This window comes from Diplotaxodon limnothrissa, linkage group LG3 (genome assembly GCF_057381915.1).
Source record: "Diplotaxodon limnothrissa isolate DT_005_m linkage group LG3, D_limnothrissa_male_GT1.1, whole genome shotgun sequence".
Lineage (NCBI taxonomy): Eukaryota > Metazoa > Chordata > Actinopteri > Cichliformes > Cichlidae > Diplotaxodon > Diplotaxodon limnothrissa.
This window is the reverse complement of record NC_140598.1, coordinates 31107509-31120086: the sequence shown is the minus strand read 5'-3', so window position 1 is coordinate 31120086 and position 12578 is coordinate 31107509. Positions and strand designations below refer to the sequence as shown.

At 41.0% G+C, this 12578-nt stretch overlaps 1 protein-coding gene and 1 non-coding gene across 3 annotated transcripts; both read right to left on the bottom strand.

The window, feature by feature from the left end:
* Window positions 1–3079: 3079 nt before the first annotated feature.
* LOC146635347 (PRELI domain-containing protein 1, mitochondrial-like) lies at window positions 3080–8531 on the bottom strand. 2 transcript variants are annotated; one of them, XM_085350520.1, is made up of 6 exons: window positions 8509–8531; window positions 7583–7706; window positions 7058–7283; window positions 5322–5435; window positions 3857–3935; window positions 3080–3171 (listed from the first exon to the last, which is right to left on the bottom strand). In XM_085350520.1, the coding sequence occupies exons 2-6, from the start codon at window positions 7672–7674 to the stop codon at window positions 3080–3082; spliced, it is 603 nt and encodes a 200-aa protein (XP_085206646.1). In that variant the 5' UTR covers window positions 7675–7706; window positions 8509–8531. The 2 variants fall into 2 exon arrangements, with proteins under 2 accessions (XP_085206646.1, XP_085206647.1); XM_085350521.1 differs by lacking the exon at window positions 8509–8531 and having other exon boundaries at window positions 3080–3167; window positions 3826–3935; window positions 7583–7674.
* Window positions 8129–8200, bottom strand: trnag-ucc (transfer RNA glycine (anticodon UCC)). Its single transcript has one exon. It is a non-coding gene; the product is annotated as a tRNA-Gly (tRNA).
* Window positions 8532–12578: the final 4047 nt, after the last annotated feature.

Sequence of the window (12578 nt, the reverse complement as noted above, 5' to 3'; positions counted from 1 at the left end):
CAGAATTGGTAGAGTTTATTTCAATTGGTTAGTTTCCTCGCAAAGACCTGGCTTAGCTAATGTGAGCTAATGTGCTTTATCCATTTGAATCGAGTTTTCGTTTGTGTTTGGGATCATTGTCAAGTAAAAAAAAAAAAAGGAGTCCTGTATTATTGCATCCACATTGTGTAATGTACCAGTAGCAATAGTGTAAAAACAGCCCCAGAGCATGACGCTACCACCATGCTTGACGGCCGCTGCAGTGCTACTCCTCCAAACACACCACCTGTCATTTTGGCCAAATAGTTCAACCTTTGTCTAATAATAATAATAATGGATTGTATTTATATAGCGCTTTTCGACACCCTCATAGCGCTTTACAATTCCACTATTCATTCACTCACACACTGGTAGAGGCAAGCTACAGTTGTAGCCACAGCTGCCCTGGGGCAGACTGACAGAAGTGAGACTGCCATATCACGCCATCAGCCCCTCTGGCCAACACCAGTAGGCAGTAGGTAAAGTGTCTTGTCCATCGAACCGGCAACCTTCCGGTTACATAGATGAGCTTCCCAACCCGCCGCCCCGGTCGTCTAGTCTCATCATAAAGATGTTCTGCAGAATGCATTTGGCTTGTCCATATGAGCAGCTACAAATTTCAGTGGAGTTTGAAGGTGTTATTTTTGGAGTAGGAGTTTGTTTCTTGGTCAGCACCCTCTCATTCCGTGGCAATTTAAAACTGACTTTGCTATCGACGTTGATGCTGGTGTTCCAGAAGTTTCCTGTTCATGTCAGGCTTGAGCCTGGGGGATCCCTGAACATCCTGACCAATTTCCTCTCATCTGATAGTGACAGTTTGGCTCTTCTTTCAGTCCTTAGCAATGAGACATCCAAATAACTTGTACTTAGATGAAACTGCTTGAACTGATGATCTTGGAATCTGCAGTTGCTTAGAAATAGCTCCAACAGACCTTCCCAACTCATGTTAATCTACAGTTCTCCTTCTTATATCTTCACTTAGGCTTTCCCATTACAAGCATTGGTCAATCCAGTGAGGGCTGTTTAACAAATTCTTTTTATCCGGGCAATGAGAAACTACCATTTGCAGCCCACAAGTTTTTTCTCTTTTATTTTCAGGTGCTTACTTTACCATGTAAGAACCATGTAGAACCTTCAGCGTCAAGATGTGTGAATAGATATTATATAGAACACACAGGGAGTGGGCAGAAGTTTTAACACTGATGTCCCTCTTCTAGCCAACATGCAGGACAGTTTATATGGCCAAAATATCTTTTTGTAGCAGGCTGTAAATATCTTTATTTCTGTTGTAAAGTTTGACATTTTGCGTCTGTGGGAACTGACTCACTTTTGGTCACTTTTAGAACCAGTCTGAAGTGGATATTAGAGAAACTGCAGTGTTCAGTGCTTTAACATTAGCTTTATTTGTTAGCCCCAGAGGTTGATTTTGCATAATGCAGCTTGGCATGCTGCAATATTAACATACACCAGGTTACTGACAACCCTTTTTCGAGCTACCAAATGGAAAAATGGGAAAGCCAAAACGGATAAGACTACATCTAAAACACAATATCCTCTTTAGCATGAGAAAAAACAAAACTCAACTCTGACCTTCCCCTTGGTCTCAATGGGTTGGCCAATTATCCAGAACATAAATCTATTGGAATTTTAAGATCAGAGCCATACCACCAGAAAACAAACATCTACTCAAACTGGCATATGGATACTATGAAACATGCATTTCTACAACAGTCTGATTCTAAACTACCTGAATCTGATGTAAACCCGTTCCTATTGATAGAAAATCTCTTAAGACATTTACTGTGGGAGGTCCCAAAGAAATCCAAGATGACAATAATCATTCAGAGAATTCTACAAAATAAGACAAAAAACTATTTCCATATAAAAATATAAAAACAAAGATAAGAAAAGTCAACGTAAACTTAAATTATTAACTTAATATCATGTTTACATTACATAACTGACAAATTACAAACTGCAAACTTCAAAAAAAAATTACTAAAACTTTAATAAGATGATTAAATCAGTCTCAAGGAATCCTGGGAATTATTGTAGTTCATTGCTCTGGTGACTTTGAAAAGTAATCAGTATCAGCTAATGTGTCACCAATCAGAACTGAGGATGAGTGGATGCCCCACCGTTTTAGTGCTGCTCTTCAAACGAGCCATAGAGATTGAAAATGTGACGTCATTCAAGGGTAAAACCGCAAAGGATTCTGGGAATTCGTGGCAAGAGGTACTAGCGCACGCAGGCTTTCAATTGAAATCAGTTACACAGCGATAAAAAGAAACACAAAAAATGGAAAGAAGCTGTTGTATTATTAACTGCAATAGCCGGTCACATGACAGCCACGGGAAGCCGACGGGTAAAGCAGATAAAACAGGTTTTTTGTTTTTTTGTATCACTAATTGCCCAGTACGATTACAGCATACAATATTATTGTCACTGCTACATTTCTGTAATCCGTACCAGAAATTATTTCCACTACTAATTAATTACCATTGAGCTTAAAGGTCCTATTAATAAACGGTTAACGAATGTGTATTTATGAAGACGATTTGTGAGACTGGTAAACTTACCTTTGTTTGTGCGATGGTCTTTCGTTCTACACGGTGCATTTCAAGGTCCTGTACCCATCCGTCAGTAAACTGTACCTGGGCTTGTTGCAGTGACCTGAAGTTACTAAACTTACATGAATGTATGCACTGGTGGTGGTGAAAGTTGGGCAGCACGCTAACGTCTTTTGTCTACTCTGTGTGCTCGTAAGGGTCTAACCCTTTCACTCCTTTGATTTTTTTCCACGTATCTTTTCTTTGCCTTTTCGTCGAGTCTGTCTTTGTACAGACCGGCATTGTTATCCTTCGTTTTGTACATACCTTTTTTGGGGGGCAAAGAAAAAGCAAGAAGGTATTGGAACCGGAGAATGAACGTTTTGCAGTGCTGCAAATGCTTGCATTTGATGCGGTACTTGGATTGTTTTGCCACGAGTTCCCGGCATGCAATGCGCAAAAGTCACGTGGTCTGTCAATCTCTATTGTGGGCTTGTTGTTCCTACTGAGGTTCAGACAAACTGTTTGGGTTTCTGGTTGGGGGTCGGCGTGGCTTGTGGTGGGAGGGGCTTTTGCTTCTCTGATGACTCTCCCTGGTCACTAGCTGTGGATAAATAAAAGTAGAAAATGAGGAACTGTCACACTGATCTGAGCCCTGAAGTGAAAAATAAACTGAATATGAGCATAATGGAGCTGAAAATAGGTTTAAGGTTTAAAACAAGAAAAGAAAATGCACAGTTCTCACACCCGGAGTGTACCGTCGTCTTTTATATGCAATCTAAGGTTTAAGTTCTAATGACCGAAAATCAGGCTGATCTAAACTACATCTACATAAAAAAGTCAAAAGAGAAGACTCATATGACATTTGTTATTCATATTTTAATAAATAAAAAAAATTGTGACTCCTGTGACCAAATCTAAAAATCAATGAAAAAGTTGACATCACTCTAAGCCACCACCAAAGGTGTGCAATACAGTAAATGTTGGTCTCAATCTGATACTAGATTGAGACCAACGTTTAATGAAATGCTCTAAAAGTTAAATTAGACAAAGATGATCAGAGAAAATAAAAACCACAGTTTTTAAATGATGATTTCCCTTTTTAAGAAAGAAAAAACAGCGGTTTTGTGATAGGCTGACGTTTGTTTTCTTGGTTTTAACTGGATTTCTTTTTACAGTTTCAGGACTTTTGTACAAAAACACATAGCTTGTGGTAATTAAGCTTCAGGTTTTGGTGAAGCCCTCAGAGGTGAAATACAAATGTGTGTGTGCATGTATTTGTGACTTACTCTGTAGCTTGGAGAGAGAGTACTCCAGCCCTCTCATGGCTTTAGCTTGGTTACTTTTAAACCTGGCAAGACCGAATTCCTGGCGGAGAAAGACAAAGAATTAGTCAAAGATAAATACCCGCACCATACGTTAGCTGTATATAGATACTGACGAAGTGTCACATAGTTGGTTTTGGTATCTTGGCTTGGCTTGAGAGCCAGGAGGTATTACTTCACAATTTTCTGAGTGTTTGCAGACATCTTCCATGCAAACTATGGGCAACAATGGACAATCTGATAAGAGACCAAACCAATCGCAGACAGAATTTTGGTGCAGCACCCTCTTTGCAACGAATTTCCCCAGCAACAACTCGCTAACTAGTCAGGGGTTTTATTTATGACCTGCATTGCCAAGGAGTAACCGAGATATTAGCTAAGCCAACATGAAGCTATGTAACAAGCATAACAACCCAACTGCAAAAATAATGGAATAAAATTATAATCGCAAACATGCAGAACATTAAGGCAAACTAAGCAGCCGTTATCAAGTTCGTGTTGACCACACCTCCAGCCATTACTGGGGATCTTTTATAGAGATTGAAAATGTGATGTCATTCTGGGGTAAAACCGCAAAGGATTCTGGGAATTCGTGGCAAGAGGTACTAGCGCACGCAGGCTTTCACATGAAAACAGTCACACAGCGATAAAAAGAAACACAAAAAATGGCGAGAAGCTGTTGTATTATTAACTGCAATAGCTGGTCGCATGACAGCCACGGGAAGCCGACGGGTAAAGAGATCGTTTATGGGATTACGTCGTGGAAGAGAAATTGTTCAAGCCATGTTTCCGAAGTAACAAGAGCTGACGTATGGCCTGGATTGCAGCAATTTGAAGACCAAATATAACGTTTCAGAACACTCCAGCTCACATGTTAGTCTGCTCCAAGCATTTCCACAAAGGTACGTCTTCTGTTGTAGTTATTACGTAATTTATCATAACATAATTGTTGATGTAGGTTACAAGTAAGTCTTATATTGATTTGAATAGAATTCATTGCGCTATGCTGCTTTGTTCACTGTGGCTTTGCGGGCTAATGTTTGTTATGTTTTGTAGGAAAACCAGCCTACAAAATGCTGGAATGCGATCCAGACTGGGCGCCCTCTATCAACCTTTGTACGGACCTGCCGTGTTGTCCGTCGTTTTGTACATAACTGTTTTTGGGGTAAATAAAATGCAAGTAGGGTTTAAAACCACAGAATTAATGATTACCGGTGCTGGAAATACTAGCGCTTAATGCAGTGTTTTGATTTTGTTGCCACGGGTACCCACAAAGCAATGCACGAAGGTCACGTGGTCTGTCAATCTCTATTAGAAATACACTAAGAGAAGCTGGTGTGTTCTTTATACTTTAAGTGATAGTAGGTTGAGTTTGGGTTTTGGTGGCCAATTTTCCCTAGGACTGAAACATTTGTATGTTTGTGTATACCTGTATGGGTCGACCCAGTCCATATACAGCTGTGGAGATCCAGGCCTCCCTCCTCAATTTGGTCCAAGATGGCCGACCATGGTTCTCTTCAAACAGACACCGCTCCACAACAGTCTTAGAGGCAGAGACGGTAGAAAATGTACAAAAAAGCCCGTTTTTACTCCAAACACAAACTATGTTCAAGCACAGGAAAAAGTATTATATTCAACTTAGTTAAATACTGAAAATGTTAAAACCAACCAGACTGTAAGAGGCCTTGTAGTTTTCCAGTCAAAAAGCATTTATACCTGTGTTCAGTGCAGTTCTTTAAATCTGCAAATTCATCCATTTTCTTGTCCTTTCTGAGATGAGCAAAAGTGGAGAGAATGGCCTCATTTAGGCAACTATCTCCAGCCTTTCCAGCAAGGCATTCCCAGTCCAGTCCTGTTTCTGTCCCAGGTCTCCTCACAGCTGGACATGCCCAAAACCCCTGACCTAGTCCATCAAAGTCTAGATGTGCAGGAGATCTCCTATTCAGGTGCTCAAACCATGTCAGCTGGTTCCTCTATTACAGTGGTTCCCAAACTTTTTTTGCTGCCTTTGTTTTACAACACGCACGCACACGCACAAACACATCCTCCAACCACACACGCCCATATTTTGCTCCATTGCGGTTTCTTTCACACCTCAAACATTTAGTAAACAATTAAGCAAATACAAGTAACTTGCAATAAATTACAGGCAGTAAGAAAGTAAACTATTACACTACGTCCACACCTACACGGGTATTTTTGAAAACGCAGCTGTTTCGTTGACACATAAACAGCATTTCGAATCACCGAAAACGGAGATTTTTTTAAAACTCCTTTTTTTCCGTTTACGTGTGGATGAGGAATACAGAGTTCGTCACGCAACGTCAAAGGTATGTGCCTTTTTTCACGTCACGCTGTGCGCACGTTATTGTTTACATGAGATGAATTGCAGAATGGCAGATAGAGACAAAATACTGTTAATCTTACTGTCTACAGGTTTTACACACTAACATATACAAACGCAGTTACTGTCCCTCCATTTAGAAAGGCAGAGGCGTCACGGTGTGATTATTTTACTGTATGTGTAATAATATTCAACATTGCTATCAATGCATTTTTCAAAAAATGCCTCTCTGTGCAAAATGGGTTTAAAAACATAAACAACTGTGGGATACTGTTTGTCCGTGATAGGGAGAGCACAGTGCTGCTCCCAACGCAGGGAAAACCAATTAAGCACGGGAGACCTACCTCGGCACTTGTGCAGGTGAAACCAAAGGGCAAACATGCTTCACCAGATTTTCTAGTCTTTGGCTTAGAATGAAGTTGGTTTGGAAACATATTCAGCGATGCTTCATCTCCTGCTTTGCATTTCTGTGGGCGCCCCGTGCTAGCAGTGTCCAAGAGTTTTGTTTTTTCTCCCCCCCCTTTTCATACCGCGCCCCCCCTGCAATGGCTCTGCGCCCCCCCCTGGGGGGCGGGCCCCACACTTTGGGAAGGTCTGCTCTATTACATCCACCTCTTATGACCATGATCTCATGCTTTCATGCTATTCACAGCTCGTGGCCATTTTCTGATTGGTTATCTCAAACTGCAAACTGCCCCATTCAAAGTGGGAGAAATCACTTGATGACAATAAGACCATCGATCTGAACTCTATCCTATCTGTCATGGGGTGGGGGTGGGGGGGTTAATTAACCACAGTGATCTAATCAGAGCGCATCTCACCATCAGCGTGTTGTGGTTCAGGTTCCAGGTCTTGGTGATGAGCGTGTGGGCCTGAGGGTCCACGATAGAATCTTCCAGGACATAGACCGCCCGAGCCATGTGCATGGGGAAGACCCGCTCCGCCCAGCCCGGCAGGCGGTTGGTCTTCGTCAGCAGTCGCCTGGACAGCAGGTGGTTGCTGGAGGTGACCTCGCGGTATAGGACATCTTCCGTGAGTACATGGGTGCTGGTACACCAAAACAGATCTATTTTTTAAGGACACTCACACATTCTTTTTTTTTAAATGTCTTTTATTGTTTAAAAAACTGAAGTTCTCCAAACAACACCCAGGGTTGATGCAGTCAAGATAAAAGCACGACAGTTTGGTCCACTTTGTCCATTGTCTGGAGAAAATGGACTAATGTGTTTTTTTTCTTTTATTGTACTAGATAATAAGGTGACATTTTTCACTGTTTTATAAGGGAAAAATATCAGATTCATTGATGGAAATGACTTTGCATATTCACTGAAACAATCATTAATTACCTGTATGGGTTTGGGTAGCGCTGCCAGAAGGCAGCCAGCACCTGATGCCACGGGCTCTTAATGTCCACCTCGCTGTGGAAATACCTCCCCATGTCGGCATGTACTAACAGAGCTCATTCAGCAGCTGCAGGAACAACATAAGAGACAAGTTATATATATTTTAAATATATTTTGTATTTAGTGTCATGAGTTCCTCTTCATGTTTAAGTTTGTAGAATAAAATTCCTGTCCCGTTGGTATGAACACTCACTGAATTTGATCACGGCAAGCAAGAGAGGATAGGACAGTCGTGCCAAAGTCCCCATTAACAGGACATAGACAGCTGATTGTGCCTGCATTAGTGCCTGAAAATCCGGGTAGCTTTAAATTCTAACAGTGTGTTTAAATGACTTTAGTTTTCATACCACAAAAAGCTTTTCCCCCACAAAAAGTTTTCAGACGCTAGTTTTCAGACACCAAATGAAAACCGTTGGGGTGAGCACGTTTTTAAATATGCAATTGTTAACAGTAGAATCTAAAGTTGCCACTTTAGTGAAAAAATGACTTTGCGTTGGCCGGGAATCGAACCCGGGTCAACTGCTTGGAAGGCAGCTATGCTAACCACTATACCACCAACGCTCACATCAGCAGAGGGGAAAGTAGAGCAACTTATCCTGTGATTAACACAATACTAGTACTTCTACGCAATGCTTTTCATCATAGCATTTGTTTACTGTAAAAACTGTTAGCTGCGACCGTTATTAGGTGTTGCTACAGCTCGAGGCCAGCATTGCTAATCCCTTTGTTTTATAACCGCACTTCATCAGCGGGCTCAAGCTAGTTAGCTGTTTAACGCGGTCGCACAAACACCCTCTACCGTAAACGTCGCAGTCTGTTGTAGCTGCTGAGGAAGCTAACAGCTTCGGCTAGCCAAGTAACGGACGTACCTAAAGCGCGTGTTTCTCAAAGCCCGGCGGACTGTAAGTGAGCCGGCATGGATAAAACACAGCAGCGGGGCAGCTCGGGGGTTTCTTTGTAGCAGCTGCTTATTTGAGACAGAAACAAAGAAGAAAAAAAGTGGACCCAGGCGGTCATACGTGCACTTACCGCCTTTTTCCACCAGATGGCAGACTAGACAAGCAGAAATCAGGTCGCGCTGCTTGGTAAACGGTTCACGACTAAATCCACATGATCTGCAGACCGCATGAAGTTTGGAGGTCTGTGGCAACTCTGCAAAAATTTGGTGCCCTCTGTGCACTCACTCTGTCAATTTACATGATTTACATATTTTAGTCTAGGCAACCCAAAATGTGACGTTCACATATGTGGACGCCAGGTTCTAGGAGGTTAAAGAAGTCCAGACGCTTTTCCTTCCAAGCTCCTTAGATCACAATACAGTTTCTCTCAATCTTTTAAAGTGTAAATCTGTCTGTACGTGCTGGTACCACTTCTGTCTGTTGCACTTATTTACTCTAGGATGGGTGTCAGCTAACAGAAAAGGAGTAAATACTTTTTTCCATTGTTACAAAATAAAATAATAAATAAATAACTATACTGTACAGGCAAAAATATTCTACAGACACTTTTCAGTTGTGAATTGAAGCAGGCCTGGTCAGATTTAGAGCAAATCTAAGTTTCAGGTGATATATCCACTTAGACTATGGTTTAAAGATCTAATGTTTAAGAGAATAAAGTTGTTATGATGAGATTGAGCAGTGATTGATCCCCTGGACTTGCTTGATACCCTGCACTTTCCACAGAATTCCTATCACATAAGCTGGCCCTGAAGACCTGCACTTCATGTTGTTGATGAAAAAAAGACAGTTGAAAAATGCAAGAAATGTTTAAGAAATTCTAAGATTTTTTTTTTCTTTCGCAATCACTGTTTAAACATAACTACCAAAAGAGCTGTACAGGAAAGGAGTGTCTCCTGTCTGGTAAAATACCATGAATTCAGTCCAGGTTAAATGACTCAATAATATGGGCTGCACCCAATAAAGTAAAGAAAACTTGTCTTGTAAAATTAGGGTGACCATATTTTGATTTCCATTTGATTTCCAAAAAAGAGGAGATTTGGCTTAGTCATGAAAAACTTTAATAATACAATTGCTTAAAGAAAACTTTAACATATTTAAACGATAGGCTTTTACAAGTCAACAACTGCAAAAAAGAGGACGGTTGGTCACCCTAGTAAAATGGTGAAATATTATCCGTTCATCCATTCTCTTCTGATTATCCAATGGGGAAATATTGTTTTTCTGAAAAATTCTCAATAAATTACTTAGTACAGTGGTCCCTCGTTTATCGGGATAGTTATGTTCTAAAATTAACCTGCAATAGGTGAAATCTGCGAAGTAGCCAACTTTATTTTTATACAATTATTATAGATGTTTTAAGGCTGTAGAACCCCTCACAACACACTTTATACACTTTTCTCAGACAGGCATGAACATTTTCACACTTTTCTCTCTTGTTTAAACACTCTCAAAGTTCAAACCTTTGTAGAAAAATAAGTCCAGTATTATAGAATGAAACCAAAGACACCCGCAGGTGACTTTGGCGGTGCAAAATGTTTCATCGACATTGTTGTGTTTGTTGGCGAGAAAACTTACAAACACACAGTACAGCACTTCAAAGCCACACTGGTAGCGATCGAAGATTTATTTAAACTTGACAAGCTGGACACATTCTGTAATGTACTGGAGACACGGCACGAGATTGATTGACAATGGTCACCCTGTACACCTCTGACTTCTGCTACAACTCTGAATTATGCCACATTCAGAAGTTTGCAGATGACACAGCCATCATGGGGTGTATCTGGGATGATCAGGAAGAGGAGTAGAGAAGTCTGGTGAGGAACTTTGTCGCATGGAGTCACACAAACCACCTGCAACTCAACACCTCAAAGACTAAGGAACTGGTTGTGGACTTCGGGAGGTCCAGAGAAGGTCCCCTGCCGGTTCAGATAGAGGGGGAGGAGGTGGTCAACAAGTACAAGTACCTCGGGCTGTGGGTGGACAACAAACTGGACTGGTGATGCAACACAGAGCACCTGTATAAAAAAGCCCAAAGCCGACTGTACTTCCTCAGTAGGCTGAGGTCTTTTAACATCTGCAGGAAGCTCCTGAGGATGTTTTACCAGTCAGTGGTTGCTGGAGTACTTTTCTATGCTGTGGTGTGCTGGGGGAGCAGCACAGCAAAGAAGGACTCATCCAGGCTGGAGAAACTGATCAGGAAGGCTAGCTCTGTGGTCGGCATGAAGCTGGACACTCTGGTGACAGTGGCAGAGAAAAGACACTAAAAAAACTGCTGGACATTATGAACAATGCTGGGCATCCTCTGCACACGGCCATAAACAACCAGAGGAGTCTGTTCAGTGACAGGTTGCTTCTCCCAAAGACAAGAACCAACAGACTTAAAAACTCCTTTGTCCCACACGCCATCAAACTGTTTAACTCCTCTCTGGAGGGGAGAGAGAGGGGAAACAGGAGGACAAAGGAGGGGGGAACAACTAAGCTGTAGTGCCTCTTCACTTCACTGTGCAATACCTTTTGTGCAATACTCTTGTTAATAGTCAACGGTGCAATAGACCTCAATACTTTAAATGTGCAATTCACTTGTATTTTTATTTTTATTCCTATTTATTCTATTTATCCCCTTTGTATATTTTATTTATATATGTCTCTGTATTTATATGTGTGTGTGTGTGTGTGTGTATATATATATAACATTCTGTAACTCTGTAACTTCTGTCGGTGCTGTGCTTTTGGAAACCGAATTTCCCAGAGGAACCCACCCGAGTGATTAATAAAGTCTTATCTTATCTTATCTCTCTCTTATCTGGTCTACAGCCAATCAGGATGCAGAACACAATGTGCTGTAAAAAAAAAAAAAGAAGAAGAAGAAAAAGAAAAAACTACGGAGCCCTGCAAGGGACATGGGAGAACAAAAATGAAGATGAACTTTTGTGAGATTTCGCAAAAGTAACTCGGGATCTCACAAACGTTTTGCGAGATCTCGCAAAATAGGCTGCATCCTTCAGAGGCTGCCAGCTTGAAGCTGACGACCCAGGCGACGAAGGCTGGCCCAATTCAAAGGCTGCTCCAAATGTGTCCTTTGTGGGCCAGCCTTTTCAGGCGAGAATCTAGCTGTGTACACTTCAAATATCTGCTTGGTTTATCAAGACATCACATATTTGCAAAGGTGCTCCAACGTTTTTGGAGATGTCTGTTACCCACCAGTTTGAAGTTTTGCGAGATCTCGCAAAAGTTCATCTTCATTTCTTTTCTCCCATGTCCCCTGCGGGGCTCAGTAAAAAACAAAGCATGCAAAATTTCATGCGAAACAGCAAGGCAGCGAAAGGTGAAACGTGTTATAGTGAGGGACCACTGTATTGAAAAATTAATTACAGTATAATTTGTTTCTCCTTTCCTGTAAAATACCTACAATTTAGGCCCTATTTAAAATTATTTATTCAGTACTTGAATGTAGTTAAATAAGAGTTATCCTCTTATTCGAGTGTACCTATTTTGCCTGGTGATTTTGTGTCATTATACACATTAGACAAAGAAATTTAGAACCAAATTTTACATTTCATACTGGTGTTTACTATATTATACTATGTGTCTGTATCAAGTATCAGTGTCTCCTTTGTCTCCTTCTTCTTGGCTTGGTAACATGTAACAACTGAACATGTTGGCATTTTACAATTATCCCCTCTTTCTGTCAGCATTATAGATTCAGCTGTGTTGTAAAGTTAATAGGCTAAATAGGATAAGTGATGTGTCCTAAAGTATCCTTTAGATCAATGACTAGATGCTGAAAAAAAAAAAGAGCTCACCTCTTGGGTCGCAGTTGCCTTTGTCTTCATCCACAAGTACACGGTTAATTTTTAAAACAGCTCCCCCAAGTTTCTTTAAATAAAATACCCCCATCCACATAAAACTAAAAAGAAAAACCCATCTCAAGCGTTGTCAAGACCCAAACAAACATATAACCCTAATCTGACTGAAAA

Coding starts and splice junctions, on each gene's coding strand:
- LOC146635347 (XM_085350521.1), bottom strand. CDS start 7,674: ATGGGGAGGTATTTCCACAGCGAGGTGGACATTAAGAGCCCGTGGCAT. Junction 7,284..7,582: donor CGCTACCCAAACCCATACAG/GTAATTAATGAT, acceptor TTGGTGTACCAG/CACCCATGTACTCACGGAAG. Junction 5,436..7,057: donor TGAACCACAACACGCTGATG/GTGAGATGCGCT, acceptor TCTGCCTCTAAG/ACTGTTGTGGAGCGGTGTCT.